At 38.4% G+C, this 16178-nt stretch overlaps 1 protein-coding gene across 1 annotated transcript; it reads right to left on the minus strand.

The window, feature by feature from the left end:
• Positions 1 to 13065: 13065 nt before the first annotated feature.
• LOC147620581 (putative fucosyltransferase 8) lies at positions 13066 to 15397 on the minus strand. Its single transcript, XM_086824820.1, has 2 exons — positions 14931 to 15397; positions 13066 to 14524 (listed from the first exon to the last, which is right to left on the minus strand). The coding sequence occupies exons 1-2, from the start codon at positions 15292 to 15294 to the stop codon at positions 13206 to 13208; spliced, it is 1683 nt and encodes a 560-aa protein (XP_086680946.1). The 5' UTR covers positions 15295 to 15397; the 3' UTR covers positions 13066 to 13205.
• Between the last annotated feature and the right edge of the window lie 781 nt (positions 15398 to 16178).

Below are 16178 nucleotides of genomic sequence, written 5' to 3' on the forward strand. Positions count from 1 at the left end.
CCTAAAGTTTGGTTATCACCAGATTTCGAATGGACGAAGGGGATATCTTCAATACCACCTTCAGAACCCAAGCTGGTAATTATGAGTTTTTATTATGCCATTCGGTTTGACTAATGCTCCAGCTACTTTCAACAGAATGATGAATAGAATAATCTTGAAATATCAAAATTTTATTGTAGTTTTTTTTGTTGATGACATTTTAGTTTTTAGTAAGAATCATCAAGAGCACAAACAACATTTAGAAAAAGTGTTCTCACTTCTTCAAGAGAATCAACTCTATGTCAATTCTGAAAAGAGAAAATTCTTTCAAGATGAAATTGAATATCTAGGACACATTATTTCTATTGATGGTATTCGAGTAGACCCCAAAAAGATTAAAAGCATTGCTAATTGGCCTAGACCACGTGATATTCATGAACTCCAATATTTTCTTGGATTATGTAGTTACTATAGGAAGTTCGTTAGAAATTTTGCATACATTGCACATCCTTTGACTGAACTTCATCTAGACATTTTGATTGGACTAGTAGACAAGTTCATTCCTTCGTTGAACTTAAGAAAGCATTGACCCATGCACCAGTTCTTACACTACCATATTTTCATTGACCATTCTTTGTTGTAGTATGCAAGTGGATAAGGCTTTGGTGTTGTTCTTATGCAAGATGGACATCCCATTGCTTATTAAAGTTGTAAGCTTAAATAGCAGAAAGAAATTATAGTACATATGACAAAGAATTAGCTGCTACTACTGTTGTGCATGCTTTAAGACTTTGGATACATTATTTAATGGGATATGAATTCTTAATCAAGATAGACCAGCAAAGCATTCGTCATTTGTTGATCCAATGATTAATCTTTGATCAACATATCAAATGGTCTTCATTTATCCAAAGTTTTCAACCCCCAATTCGATATCAACCAAGCAAAGAAAATGTTGTGGTGGACCATTGAGTCCTATGAGATAATCCTATGATGTGAATCCAAATTTTACTAAAGTTTGGACTAAGTTTAGAGACAATAATTGGAACCCTATTGGTGATTATTCATGCCATGATGGTTATCATTTAAAATGTGATTATTTATGCCATGATGTGAGTCAAGAAAAATATGTTGAGAAAGCAAACCGTAAATGTAAAGCAGTATCTTTTGAAATTGGAGATTATGGACTTTTGAGAAGTGAAAAGCCTCGACTTAAGAGTGTTGAAAAATTCCCAGCTGTTAAGCTTTCCCCAAGATTTTATGGACCTTTCAAGGTGGTTCACAAAATTAATGATGTCGCATATAAACTTGAATTACCTTCTCATTGGCAGATTCATAACTCATTTCATGTTAGCTTGCTTAAACCTTTCATAACTCATTTCATGTTAGCTTGCTTAAACCTTTCAAGGGATCACTTTCCACTCATCTAGTGTATGAAGAACCACCTCTTATTAAGGGTGAGGAAGAAGTTTTACTTCCAGACACTATCATTGATCTATTAGATTACATCAACTCGAAGTGGAAATCAATATAGCAAATATATGTTATTTAAGTTGGATGCTGGGATTCCTGAGTTGAAATCAACCATGTTCTCTAAAAGCAGAAATGTGGTACAAGACATTGACATGTGGCATAAAAGGATTGGACATGTGAACATACAAAGGTTAAAGAATATGCAGGCAAAAGGCATTGTTAGTGGGCTTCCTAGATTCAAGTATGATGGGAATATGCATGTTTGTGGTGCTTGCCACTTTGGACTCATGAAGATGCAAGATGGGTGCCTGAAAAATATTTTTATGCTTTCCATCAGATCCTGCGTTCTTTTCAACAGACCAAAAATTGAGGGCAATTGCAAACTCAAGTAGGAGGGAATGTTATGGGAATATATTTTAAGCCCTCTTAAAAATATTATTCTACCCTCTTAGACAATTTAGGGATGCTTGGATTATCTTTGTGTCAATCCAAATCATGTTAATATCATGGGTGATGCCATTATAAATATTAATACATTTGGTGGATATTGACGTATTTTTGGGGCCTCCAATGTTTGTTTCAGTTGGTTTGTGGAAGGTTGATTCCTAGGTTACTTATGCTCGGCAAACATGTGTGTGGTTATGGTTTGTATACTTATGGAATATTTGTTTCATCAAGTTATTGTTGGTTATTTTATAGGTGAAGAGGATTCCAAAGATTGAGAATTCACACATATTTATTACTTGGCACAACATTTTTGTAAACAAGCTTTGTATATACATATGCTAGCTTGTGCACATTTTGATTTATTTGGAAAGCCTTAGTTTATAAAGCATAGACTTGAACTTTAATATTTTGTAAAGCACGATATGCTTTAAACCCTAGCCTCAATTTATGGGCACTCTATTTTGAGCATAAGTGAGTGTTGTGCAAGAAAAGCACCTTTTTGTATTTTTGGAGGCTATGGCCTAAATTGGAATAAAGTAATCCATAAATACTCGTGTGGGGATAGGCGACACACATGAAGGGTAATGATTGCACCAAATCTTGGAGTCGTGCTTTGTGAGCTAAGTACTATTTGTGTTTAACTCAATTATTGAATATGTTGAGCATGTGGAATTTGATGAGTTATTTGATTTAATTAATTCTTGCGAAGTTTCTTTAAAACTCTATTTTCCTAGAAAATTTAGATCCGTGTCATTCTTTTTACGCCGCAATCCTCACATTTGTCCATTTCACATTTGTGCATGTGGAAGGTGGCTCTAGTAGTTGATTCAGGACACAACAAAGACTCCCAAAGACCCATGATACATTGTACACATGGTGGGAAGATTCATAACGACTGAGTGTATCTATCTGATAGGAGGCACATATTGAATATGTACAAGTGCATGTTGTTCCATGAAGGCCAAATAGGCGATGATGCATTTGATTCACCGTATCCTTAAGAAAGGCTATTTGAACCTACATGATGCAATAACACAGATACCTATCCTTCAATCTATGCACAAAAAATGGCTTGACACACTTAAATGGACATTGTTGTATTTTGAAATCTAGGAGCTTATCCTTGTTCTTGTGTTTTGTTTACTTATCTTTAGGCCTCAAACAAATCATCGTGACTTTGACATAGATTTTTGGGTGGCCAATAGTGAAGATTTCTTTCTAATTTGGGTGGCCAATAGTGAAGATTTCTTTCTCTAATTTGGTACATTCTTAGGCACCCATCTTAGTGTACATGGTTGCCTTGTTCTTCTTTGGTAATTCCTTGCAAGCTAGTTGAGGGGGGAAGGGAGAGTGATTTTAGCTTTCTTGGGCAACCAAATGAGGGTATTACGGCTTTCTTGAGAGAAACCAAATGAGGGTATTGCACTCTTAAGCAACCCCACCGATACCCATTAATGAGTGATAAGGTTGTTATATGTGGTTGGTCTTTTGTCTTAGTTTTTCCCCCAAGTTTGGCTCTTATTTTTAGCTTATTTGTTTGGCTTCTTTGAGGATATCTTAAACATCTAGACTTTAGTGCTCCCATAGATTAGCCTTGGTTTTATTGGAACTCACCAATGATTATTTTGATGGTGGTATCAAAGTAGCCTTACATAGAAAGGAGGTTTGTTGGCTCCAACCAATGATTGTTTTGATGGTGGTATCAAAGTAGCCTTTGTGGGTAGCAGAGAAAAGGTTTTATGGAACCCATCAATTCATGTTTTTGTGGTGAGGTCAGGCTGCCTTTAGTGGTGGTGTTAGTAAGAGAAGCATGATATTAAGGAGTGAATTAATTGGTAAAGACCTTACAGGGGGTGCAGGTTATTAACAAATATGTTGGTTTGACATTAAAAGGGTATTCATCATAGAGGCTTGCATGCCAAATAACATAAATGTTGATTTGACATTGAAGGGGTAGTCAACATAGAGGCTTGCATGAATAGAAGGTCCTTAGTAGGATTTCAAAGCTTTAACTCCCATCGGCAAGGTTAGGCATTGAGAAGTTTGGGGGGTAGATGCTTTATTTCGTGGTGGGAATACCAATGATGAGGATGTATCTTGAGTGTGAAGGAAAGTCAATGATGAGTTTTTTTCTTTGGATAGTTGGAGACTTGGAGGTAGATGTGCCCACCTTTCTTGGCTCATCTTTAGCATAGAGAGATATGTCCACCTCCTTAGAGTGGAATTTTAGCATGGTTATCTACTTGGGATGGTACACTTAATGACTTCAATCCACTCCCATCTAGAAATCACTTCTTCTTGGAGTGTAACTAAATCATCGAGCACAAAAAATATACATTCAGACTGCTTTTTCTCACATGGTCTCTACACATTTCTGGAGAATGCACCCATCTCTTGCATGGAATAGTAAGTGAGCTCAACAAGTCATTTAGCGGTTGACTTACTTGAACTTTTTGAGAACCCACTCGGATAATTATATACACAAAGGAGGTATGTCATGTGACAGGCTAGGGTTAAAACCCTTAAGTAGTTAGTGGAGTGATTTACATATAAGCAAAGATTTATTATTACTAAGTTAGGTGTAGTAACTTTATTAAGTAAAGTTTACACAGCTTCAACAACATTCCTTTGTAGACATCCCAAGATAAAGCTTTATTTCCCCCTTTTGGATACAACAAAGGTGATTGAGGCAAAAGCCCATTGGATCGCGGCCATGGTCTTGGAACAAAACGGTGGTGCCCCGCATGTTCTCCTCATATCCTTGTAGTCATAGACATGGGATTGAGATTGACTTAGCACTGCAAAGCCTACAGCAGTGAACGCGCAAGAGTGCAAGCACCCTCGCATACAACACTGTGGCTAGGCACAGCTAATTTACAATGTCCCCTGCATACCTACTCGGTGTAGGAATAAGTGCACCCATTGTCACACACATGGTAGCCCATTGTCAATGAGTAAAATAAGAAGCTGTTGCTAGCACAGAAAACCTTCATGCCCACAGTTTTGAAGGCCTATGGAGCGCTACTGTCATAACCCATTTCTTGACATATGTCGCTCAGTTTTTTCCTCACTCAAAAAGTTTCGCTCGGAGAACGAGGACTCATATAGCCCCTATGAGGAGACCTCCTTCCCCATCTCTTGAGCTGGCAATCTCCTACATTCATGGTAACTTTGAGCTCTCCAAAGAGGCCTTAGAGATGGCAAGATCTTGTTTGTTGTTGGAAACACATAGCCATAAATGTGTGTAGGAAGCTTACTAGCTCAAAAGTTTTGATTTTTATGTCTCTCAGGACTCCCATTGGTGTAGCCGTGTTTTTGCTTGCATTCTTTTACAACTAAAATTGTGTCTTCCAAGAGTGGTCTTCCCTAGAATCTTGACACCAGCACCACCATCAAAGATTGTCATGACTCTTTTTCCTTTTCATTCCATGGGGATCATGGAATTTAGTTCATCACACTCAAAAAAGTGTCGAAGTTTGTTTACATGCACTTTGGGTAGTCTATGGTGGGTTTCAACATTGGAGTGATGGCTCTGAGCCTCAAAATTCAAAATTGAGCAACACAAAAAAAACTCCAAATGGTTTAAGTAAAATAAAATCTAGGTACAATTTATTTTTAGTCATCACACATCTCTCTCACTCCAGTGTGGGGATAGGACCTCAAATTTCATTTCAGAACAATAAAAACTTTTTTTGGATGTGCATATGCCGTATGCACTAGTGTGCACAAAAAAGAGACATTTAGTGTATTTTCCATGACTGAATTTCTAAAAAATTGGTTGAAATTTAGACTTGTCTTGAAAAAAAATGGTCATTTTTGTCACATTTTGGTTATAAAACCAACTAATCTGATAATTTTTTAACCAAAAAAGATTGTCAAATTTTGACCTTTTCCTTTTCCCCATTGGATGAAAAAGCATTTTGCGTGATTTCCTGATAGACACCATACTATAGACAAGACTAGATAAAACCTCACACTTGAATATGGCACCAAAATGTTTTTTTGTATTTCCATTAAACATATTGTGTGACATTTTAAAAAATAAGAGTGTTTTTCTAAGGTTTAATTTTAGTATGTAATGATTAATGCTTAAAAAAGTCAATGAAATGATGACCCTTCATATCCTCTCTATTTAAGGCAATGAAATGATAACCTTTCTATTTGCGTGCATTCACCCATATACTTTCTATTTGCATACCTTCACTCATATCCTTTCTTTTTATGGTCTCACAATTTTCTATAAAAAGCCTCAAAGGCAAGTAGAGGAAGGAAGAGAGAGAAGGAGAAAGAGGAGGTAGGGTGGGGAACTTAGTTACCAAGATTGTATTAATTAAATACCACTTAGTTGTATTTAATTAATACACGTACAAATAAATAATTAAATGCCACCTACTTGTCACATTTAATTAATATACCTCAGACGCGTCAAGGCTTCCAAGAGGCGATTTTTCTCCAACAAGGGCATGTACTGTAGATGATAGCAGCTAAAAAAGCAATTGTTGGCAACATCCTAGGACACGGGCAAAAAGAAGTCCCAGATGATGTTGTCTCTGTACTTAGACATTGTCTATGAGATAAGAAGTAGGCGGCACCGCACTCTATATTGGAGTTGACAGCTATCCCCTTCACGTGGGACAAGATATTGGAAGGGCATATACCTAAATTTCCCAAAACCCTTCCCTTTCTTTGAAGGGTAATTGTGTTTTCATTCTTCTTGTTGTGAAGGTTTTGACCCCCTTGGAAGGGTGCTCCAACCTTCAAATTGTAGGTATCTATTATCCATAGTCTCAAACATGAAATTTTTGGTGACGATGATGTGTAACAATGGCCTTCGAGTGGTGCAAGTCAAGTGTAGATAAAGGTGACCCGAAAGCCCTGGTGAGAGGTAGCGTAGCGTCATTCTAATGTGGCATTCTAAATGCTAAGTGCACACACCTCTCTATTAATTATGGGCGGTGCTCCCTCTCTCTTGTTCTCTTTACACACATACCACCTCTTTCTCTTTCTGACACATGAGCCACACCCACCTCTTTCTTTCTCTACATTTTAAGAGACCTTTTTGTTGATATGTGTTGGTTGACCTTAGACCATGTATCACAAAATTTGAGATTTAAAAGTGTTTGTTATGTTCATTAATTGGTTCAAGAGTCTCAAACTTAAGTATTTGGTGCTTTTCTCTATGGAAAGGCTCAAACTTAAGTTTGAGCCAAACTTAAGCATTTGGTGATCAAGTCATGTATTGAATTTTGTTTTCATTATAACTTCTTTTTTTGGTCATTTTACTAGGTTGGTTCATTTTTTTATGGTGTTTGTCATGTTCATCTCAAGAGGCTTAAACTTAAATTTGATCCAAACTTAAGTATTCGGTGCTTTATCAAAAGGCTGAAACTTAAATTTGAGCCAAACTTAAACATTTGGTGTTTTGCTCTATCAAGAGGCTTAAACTCAAGTTTAAGTATGTTTCTCTATCTTTCTTATTTAGTGCCTTGCTCAATGTGAAAAAGCTCAAACTTTAGCAACTTTCTCATTTGTTTCATGCACGATGGAATGTTTAGAACCTTTACACTTTAAATGTAATCTTGCAAGAAAAATTAACAAGAAATGTGAAAACCCCTTGTGCTCCATGATGCTCAAATGCAAATTGCAGCCTTTTGATATAGAACACACTAATACGATGAGGATCAAACTTGGGTGATTTCAAATAGTGCCCCCAACTCTCTCTCTCTCTCTCTCTCTCTCTCTCTCTCTCTCTCTCTCTCTCTCTCTCTCTCTCTCTCTATGCTTATGTATAGTATCAATATATAATTAACTACACTTTGTTTTTTTTTTACTTTATATAAAATATTTCACACATAAATTCAAAAAGTAAGATTGGGCGTCTTTACATGCATCTTTTTGACCTATAATGTCCCTTCCTTGAAAAAAATCCAAACAAACAAGGAGAGTACTTCACAAGAAGGTGCTCCAATAGTGTCATGTAATCTCCTAAAGAAGGAAAAAAATAGATAAATCTCTCTAAAATACTTCGTAAATCCTTTTTTTTTAAAGATATTTTACATGCATTTTTAAAAAATGGCAGTTGAATAAGCGCCAAAATTTCTAAATTGGTCTTCTTGGCCTCTTTTGGGATTAGATATATCATGTGCTTTCACCCATTGAGGTCGTGGCTCTTTTGGATTCTTTAGGATTTTTCTTACAAATGGGTAAGGACATTTATAGGGACTCTCAAGATTATTCCATATTGCACTCTTAAAAGATTGTGACCTTTTACTTGTGGAAGGATTTAAAGTGGAAGCCAAAGTGTCTCTTGACATAGGGTATTTATATGAGTGTAGCTACACACCCACATTCCACACATGCACAGTGAGCACAATAGATGGCTCTTTTGGGTCTATGTAGTAGCTAGGTGGTTTTGATTTCACACATGCACAATGAGCATAATACATGACCCACACATGCACAATGAGCACAATACATGGCCCTTTTGGGTCTATGTAGTAGTTAGGTGGTCTTGATTTCAATGCTCACTCCATGTGGGTAATGTGATGGTTGTCCTTGCTGCATACCTAGTTGGCCACCCACCTTGGGGGGGGGGTACTTTTAGGAAGACCTACATACAACGTGCGTTCAAAGGGTATTAAAAAATTCCCTTTTCTGTAAGTTTTGAATTGGTAAACTGACCCCTTTTTCTTTATAACCTTACGAGTTTTTTAAAATGCTATTTCAAACCCCCTTATGGAAGTAGACTTATGCAATTGTTTCTCAAAATCTTGGTTTAAAAAACCCCTTCTAATGATCATACATAGTTGACTTACATATTTTAAAGTGAATCCCCCGAGCCACCCACTTCACCCACCATTGATCAATGGAATCCAATATGTGTGAATTGGTCTTCTTGATCGTCGTATTATATATAAATTTTTCCATTTTCTTGACTTCAAGATGTTTAGAATTGGAAGCAAACAATGGGATGTGTGAAATGATTCACCGTTCCATCATGTTATCATCTACATGGTTTGCTAGTTTATAGTGTTGATCAAAAGCCTTTAAGATTTACAATGGTGATTAAGTCATGCACGAGGTTGATTTTTAGACCCAAAAGGAAACAATCTTTCATTGGATACTTACTCAATTTTTCCCTCTTTGTGAATCTGGAGTTAAAGTACTTCATGCATGTGATATAGTCTTGTAAGAATTCCTCTAGCTTTCTTTCTATGCATTATACCTGTGAGGCTATGCCTCATCTAGGGCCACGAGGTTAGATTCCAATAATAAAGGCCAAATTCACTAAGTTAAAATTAACTTAACTTTTGGTTTTAGTGAGCAGAACCATTGCCTTGCTTTGCTTTCAAGGCAAAGTCCAAAAGCATGTACCTTTGTAGGACAATCTACATTTGCAACCAAACAACCTCGCAAACTTATTCAAATATTTTAAGATCTTGAATAGTGTTTCACTATATTTGGTCATTAGCTTGAAAATTTCAACTTGCTTTGGTTCTCTTGACAAATCTAAGGCTTGCATAGGTGGAATTATAACTACAATGCAACCCCCCTTCCTAATTCATGTGTCATCCATCTTCTTTCTATATAAAAGCTTCTACATAAGTGGTGGTATAAGAACTGGTTGAGGAGCATGAAATCTTGGTATGTAAGGGTGGGCTAGGCCACAAAACCCATGGATGTGCACAATAGTTCCAATTGGTCTAAGTGGGGACACCACAACAAGTGTATGTGATCATGGTAAAGCATCCCAAGTTCCTTGAAATACATGATGAAATCTGAGGACTCTAGACAATGATCTACCTCCCCCATGCTTTGGGAATAAGGGTTGTAATTACTCTTAGAATGGTTCAACATGGAAAGGACTTTAGCATGGAGTTGAGGATGGTACCGAATATGAAGTTGAGGAGACGTGGGATATGGGACATCTACGGCATTCTTTGGATTAGTTGTCCTAATCTTACTTCTAAATCCATATTTGATAGTGTGTTGTCAAAAGGGAAGCTAGAGAACGATGGACAAGCCATATTGTGGTAAGCTATAGAGAGACTTTTACACACTCTTCAAGTGGCCCAAATATGTCCTTACATGCAAGCACTTTCTTAAATTACTAAGTATGGGTACCACACATGGTCTATAGTAACCCACCATGGGCAAGCCATATCGTGGGTTGCTATAAACAAGTGTCAGCACTTCAGAAAGACTTATACACACCCTTAAAGGAGCCCAAATATGGACTCTTATACAAGCACTTGTTTAGTTCTCAAATTACTGGTACAGCTGCCTCACGATCTAGGAATCATGCATGCGAAGACCTCTAGTGGGGGGACATTGGGGGAATTCTTTGGATCTGTCATCGTAGTCTTGCTTCCAAATCCATATTTGATAGTGTGTTGTGAAAAGGGAAGCTAGAGAAAGATAGACAAGCCATACCATTGGTTAAACCCATATTTGATAGTGTGGTGTGAAAAGGGAAGCTAGAGAATGATGGACAAGCCATACCATGGGTTGCTATAGATAGACTTTTGCACACTCTTTAAGTAGCCGAAATATGGTTGCGTTTCCGTGTTCGAGTCCCAGAACGAGTCCGCTCGTCTCTGACCCCGGCTCGAAAAACAAAAACAAAAACTCAAATATGGCTTTGTATGGGTACCTCATGGAACAACGTGGGTTACAAGTGTTGGCACTTAAGAGAGACTTTTACACAATGGGTTCAAAGTTTACACTCGGTGGATTTTATTGTACAGTCTTGACTATTAAATTATAAGGTTCTCATGGTGGTGTTTTTTTGTGCAAATTTGGTAAATTCTCGCAGTGAATCAAATTTTGTTAAGATTAATGCATAAACTTTGAGTTCAAAGTTTAATTGCCACATTTTTAGACTTTGGATTCTCTTGTAGCAATGTTGACAAAATTAGGATTTTGGATTAATCTTTTAGGGTCTTTTGGATTTTTGGGGGTTATAAGAGACCTAAGTAAGACCTAATTAAATTGCTGAACTAAACAAAAACATAACTTATCTATTGATTTTTATGGATTTTGAATATTTTTTGACTGCATGAAGGGATGAACAATTATACACTCATCTAATGCAAAGATTAGGTTTGTAACTAAGGGAGATTAAGACTATGCTAAACAAAAATAAATAAATCTTTTAAACTAGTCAAACAAAAAATCGAAGCCTTTTGTCTACTCTAGCAAATTATTAATCCCTTTAAAAAACAATATTGTAAGCCTTAATTTTGAAGTCTAAGTCTATTCCTAAACACATGAATGCAAAAAGAAAAAATTAAACTGCATATGAAAATAAGAAAATCAAGCTACAAATTAAGGGAAAAACTAAAAATAGGACAAAATACGATAAAAACTTAAAGATTAGCACAAAAACAAAACAAAGACTATGTACTAGTATAAAATGAAAACCATGACAACCAAACTATCTAGACATCTCTTAGATGCAATATAAACATGATGTGATGGTGGTGACATCTTCAACAGAGTTAAGCCAAACACTATGATCATGTAATTGGTGGTTATAAGCACTCTATGCTTTTTTTTGTATTGCGAGGGATATTTTTTATTTATTTTTAGTGAGGAAATGGACAAACCACATGCCATTTAGGTATGCGGGAGGGGGCGGCGGGTATTGAACCCAAGCCGTCGCGGGCTAGGGCAAGAGCCCTTACCGCTGGGCTATCCCCCCACCTCATAAGCACTCTATGTTAACCAAAGTGATTAATATGTTGAAAAGAATTAACATGATAAATAGTGAGTCAATTTAGCTCCAATGGAATCAAATCACAAGCTCTGACTTTTACATTTAAATAAAGTGTTGATAGTACTCTTTTTATACAACTCATGAAAAGCCTAATGTATGTGATAATTACTCATCAAAACATAACTTATGCTATATGAGTACTATAAATAAACATATGGCTGATCAAAAAGAATCTCATTGAAAAGCAACAAAACGTGAACTCAATTATTTTTAAAGGAATATTTAATTTCGGTATTGAGTACATATTATACCTTGTGATTTAATACTTTCAAGATCCTGTGAAGTAGGTAATATTATTTTTAAAGGAATATTTAATTTTGGTATTGAGTACATATTATATCTTGTGATTTAATACTTTCAAGATCCTGTGAAGTAGGTAAGCCAAGTAACATTGATGATCAAAAGTCAATATCCTTTGTACATTTCCTCTTGGCTTCATATCTATTTCCTACGGAGTCCACTCCTCGCCTACGGGCTGGTTGTATCCACTCTTTTCTTGAGGATTAGTGCATCAAAGTAAAAAGCAAACAACTATGGCTTTATCTTTAACTGAATGGGAGTATAATTCAACCAAGAATTTAGTGTGCAAATGTATTTGACTCAAAAGATTACTTGGTGAAATCATAGAGTATCAATAAGAACCAACTCACATATTTTGTGACAACCAAAGCTGCATTCAACATGACAGAGAAATTAATGTGCCCCAAACAGTTCAAGGAGGATAAAAAGAAGCATGGAATGGCTCATTATTTTTACAAAAGCCTAAGGGAGGCACTAAAATTACCACAACTATAATGGATTGTTGTTATGTTATGCAAACCAACAATTCTTGCAATCTCATCAATTGACTTTTTTTGGCTACACTAATGATTGAGCAGCATCAAGAAGCATCACAAGAAAGGCTTCATATATGAAGGCTAAGGTCAATCTTATCAAAGGTTTTATGGCAACAATATCCTTGAGAACAAGGCATCGCACGTCTTTCTGAAAGACTACTTTGGTTGCTGGCCTAGGTGTGTAATTCCAACCAGCATGAACCTCTTGGATGTTCTTACTGTTTGCGGTGGCTGTCGGCTTGATTCTTTGGAGCCATAGGAAAGGGAATTCACATGCAGCATCTTCCAACAGATGCCCATAACATGCAATGAAGTTGTGAACTTGGGTAGAGAAAGACTTGACTTAGCAAGGGGTCGTTGTTGCAGCCAACCTGCAGCTTCTCAATGTCCCTCACATGCTCCCAACATAGCCATAGCCCCTGGCAGTCAGCAGCCCACACCGGCCCAAATCCTGGTACCATGTGCTGCTCTTTCACCTGCTCCAAATCTGACCATGAGATTGCTGCATTTGTGGCCCTTATACCCCTGCCTTCGGCCCGCCGTTGCAGACAACTGTCCCCTGCTTGATACAAACTGCTGATGGAGAAGGATTAATTGCTACCTTATGCGGTTCCTTCGTGCTACTGGACCTAGAAGTGCTCAACCTACCGAAACTTCATTCAGCCAAGGCAGACCTGCTGAAGTACAGCACATTACAGTGTGTGCCCACAGCCGAAAGTCGACATGGGGCTCGTGATCAACTTGTCGCTGAAAGACAGTAGACAAATCTCCGCCCAGGCTTTCTTGTTGTGCCCATGTGCTTGCGTGTTCTGGTGAACCTCATGGCTCGGCTGATAAACACTTACTACTTCCCCCGTCTCTGTGGGATAATCTGCATACAACTCCATGATCTGTTCGAAGTAATCTGGTAGCAAAGACGTCACTAACACAGCTGTGGAATTTCTTCTGAATTCAGGGGGTTCTTTCTCTTCTTCCTTGTGGAGGGTTTTGGGCAGCAACCCGTTCTCCACAGCACACGTCAAGATCTGGTTGGTCACATTGGGTTGGGCAACAGGTGGAAAGACGAAGGTGCGGATCTGCACGCCAATGATCTGTGATGCTTCAGCCAGGTAAGCATCATAGAAGCGTGTGATCCAGCTCCACACAGAGTTTGTGGGGAAGAACAAGTAGCGGCCGACCTGGTGGAAGATGGCTTCTCTCTGTGGAAAGAGGCGGTCAAGCTCTTGTCTGAACTCGGGGAGGTAAATGTATAGGGAAGGGACAAAATACTGGTTGCTTTTTAGGAAAAGCCAAGGAATTTGATGCAGAGAGGCTTGCTCTTTGTCACAGAAGAAGAGTTTGTCGTAGAAGTCATAGTTGTGGGTGAGGTGAAGGTAAGAAAAAAGAGAGGAAGGGTTTGAGGTAAGGGAAGAGGATGACTTGGCCATCTCTTTGTCCTCGTCAGGGGGGGAGCGTTTGAAGGGCAGGATGGTGCCTTGCTCAAGATGGAGGCCAAACCGATGGGGTGAGGATTCATTGAGTGAGAGGGATGAAAGGGGGGGGAAATCAGGGGGCAAAAGCCATGAAACTTCTCCTGGGAAAGGCTCACATAGGAGCTCACCCAAATCCGACCGCCCATCAAGCACAAGCAGGCGGCCGGTGAGAAGAGCATATACAAATGCAGAGGCTATGGAGACCAATCTATTGCCCAAGCCACTGTAAGCGATCCATACAATGTACTTGCATTCTTCCTCCTCTTCTTCTTGATCATTGGGGTGTTGCTTGATGTTCTTTCCAAGCTGCAGCTGATGGGCACTCCTGTTGAAACTTTTGGTGCCGGGGCCACATCTCCGGTGCAGGGCTTCATACTCTCTGAGCTTGCTGACAAGGTATGGGGTAGGATAGTATGGAGATTTCAATCGTAGGCGGTGGATCAGGCCGCGACTTCTGCATCGTGTTCTGTCGAAACTGTCTAGTAGCAGGCCTCCAAGGGTAAGATCATCCTCTTCTACATTTGCAAAGTGCTGATGTGCTGCATTGTAAGATCCAATGAAAAACTAACTCAATTCTACAATTATGTTATGGAGATTAAAAGAGAAGTGCCCTAAATCCTCAATTTTAGAACTGTGTTCTGGAGATTAAAAGACAAGTGCCCTGAATCCTCAAAAAACAACAAAAAAAGCTTAAAAATTCACCTATCAATTTTGAAGCCTTCTCATCAAGATTAAAGAAAAAATTAAATTGCACGAGTGAATGAAAAAACGTGATTTTATTTTTTTGTGAGACCTAGTTGAGGGATGAAAGAGCAGCATTATTTGATAATTGAAACTTTTAATAAAAATTGCTGAATCAGGTAGGAAGAAGAGGAGGCGAGTAGGATGATGTGAAGGTTTTTTTTCCCTTTTTTTTTTTTGCAATGCAAGAAAACAAATACTGACCATGGGAAGCGAAGTGGGCGTTGGAGAGGAGGAGGGACCGAGATCTGGGCAGCAGTGGTTGAGAAGAAGAGGTAGACAAGAGGGAGGGGAAGAAGACGAAGGCGGCCACAACAGCGAGGACCAGGAGAGCCCACAGGCGAGAAGAGGGCTTTTGGAAACCGCCCAACTGCAACAGCCCATGATGATGATGATGGCTGTGTTGATGATACTGTTGATGGTAAAGCTGGCCCTCACCGCTCTCCACAGCAGCTTCTCCTCCCCCTTCTTCATGGTGATTGTGGTGGGGGAAGGTGGAGGAGGGCAGCAGTACCGCCTGTTGCTGCTGCTGCGCATTCCTCCTAGCCCTGGCCATCATGCTGTTCATGTGTAAATTTTGCCACTCTTTGCATCATTTGGCTACTGAGCTCCTATTCTCTAGATGACTTAATAATAAACTAATAATGTCCAAGCATGTGCACTCCCATAGTTCAAACATTACCCATAGGCTTTGCAGCTGCTTTTTTGACACCCACATTTTTAAAAGGTTGCTTTTTTGACACCTACGGTTGTATAATAAACTAATAATGTCCAAGCATGTGCACTCCCATAGTTCAAACATTACCCATAGGCTTTGCAGCTTCTTTTTTGACATTTTTAAAAGGTTGCTTTTTGTTGTATACTTTTAAAGATAGATTTGTTTGTTTATTTATTTATTCTTGCTAAGAGACACTACCCCATGTTGTGGAGTGAGGGGAGGGGGAGAGTTGAACTCGCACCATCCTACTAGCCAAGATGGCAGACGCCCCACTCCCAATTTTAAGGGTGCTTTTTTGACACCTACACTTCAGATTTTAAGGGTTGCTTTTATGACCCTGTGTAGTTCAATTTTAGGGTTACTTGACATATTTGTAATTCTATAAAAGAACACACTAAATCATGAAATGTTCAATGGGATTTTGGTGATTTTGATGAGCAAGGTAGTCCTTCAAAAAATCATTATTGCATACCTTAGCAATGTTTGGAATGGGGTGCCTTAGCCCATTGTAGGGCTAGTTGGAATTTCATATTAGCCTACTAATATCAACTCAAAAAGGAATTTGGCCCCACTGGTAAAAATGGCATAAATAGTGCAGTTTCGAAAAATTCCTTGCCTTTCCCAATCAAGTTGCATGTTGAGTGAGCACTAAGATCATGTGTATGTTCACGATAAACATCTTCCTCGAACACGATACCTAGGTAAAGAGACCAATTCCCACTTAACCATTTAAA

Source organism: Cibotium barometz, chromosome 31 (assembly GCF_041138505.1).
Source record: "Cibotium barometz isolate CiBa-2024 chromosome 31, ASM4113850v1, whole genome shotgun sequence".
NCBI classification, from domain to species: domain Eukaryota; kingdom Viridiplantae; phylum Streptophyta; class Polypodiopsida; order Cyatheales; family Cibotiaceae; genus Cibotium; species Cibotium barometz.

Coding starts and splice junctions, on each gene's coding strand:
- LOC147620581 (XM_086824820.1), bottom strand. CDS start 15,294: ATGAACAGCATGATGGCCAGGGCTAGGAGGAATGCGCAGCAGCAGCAA. Junction 14,525..14,930: donor CGCCCACTTCGCTTCCCATG/GTCAGTATTTGT, acceptor CTTACAATGCAG/CACATCAGCACTTTGCAAAT.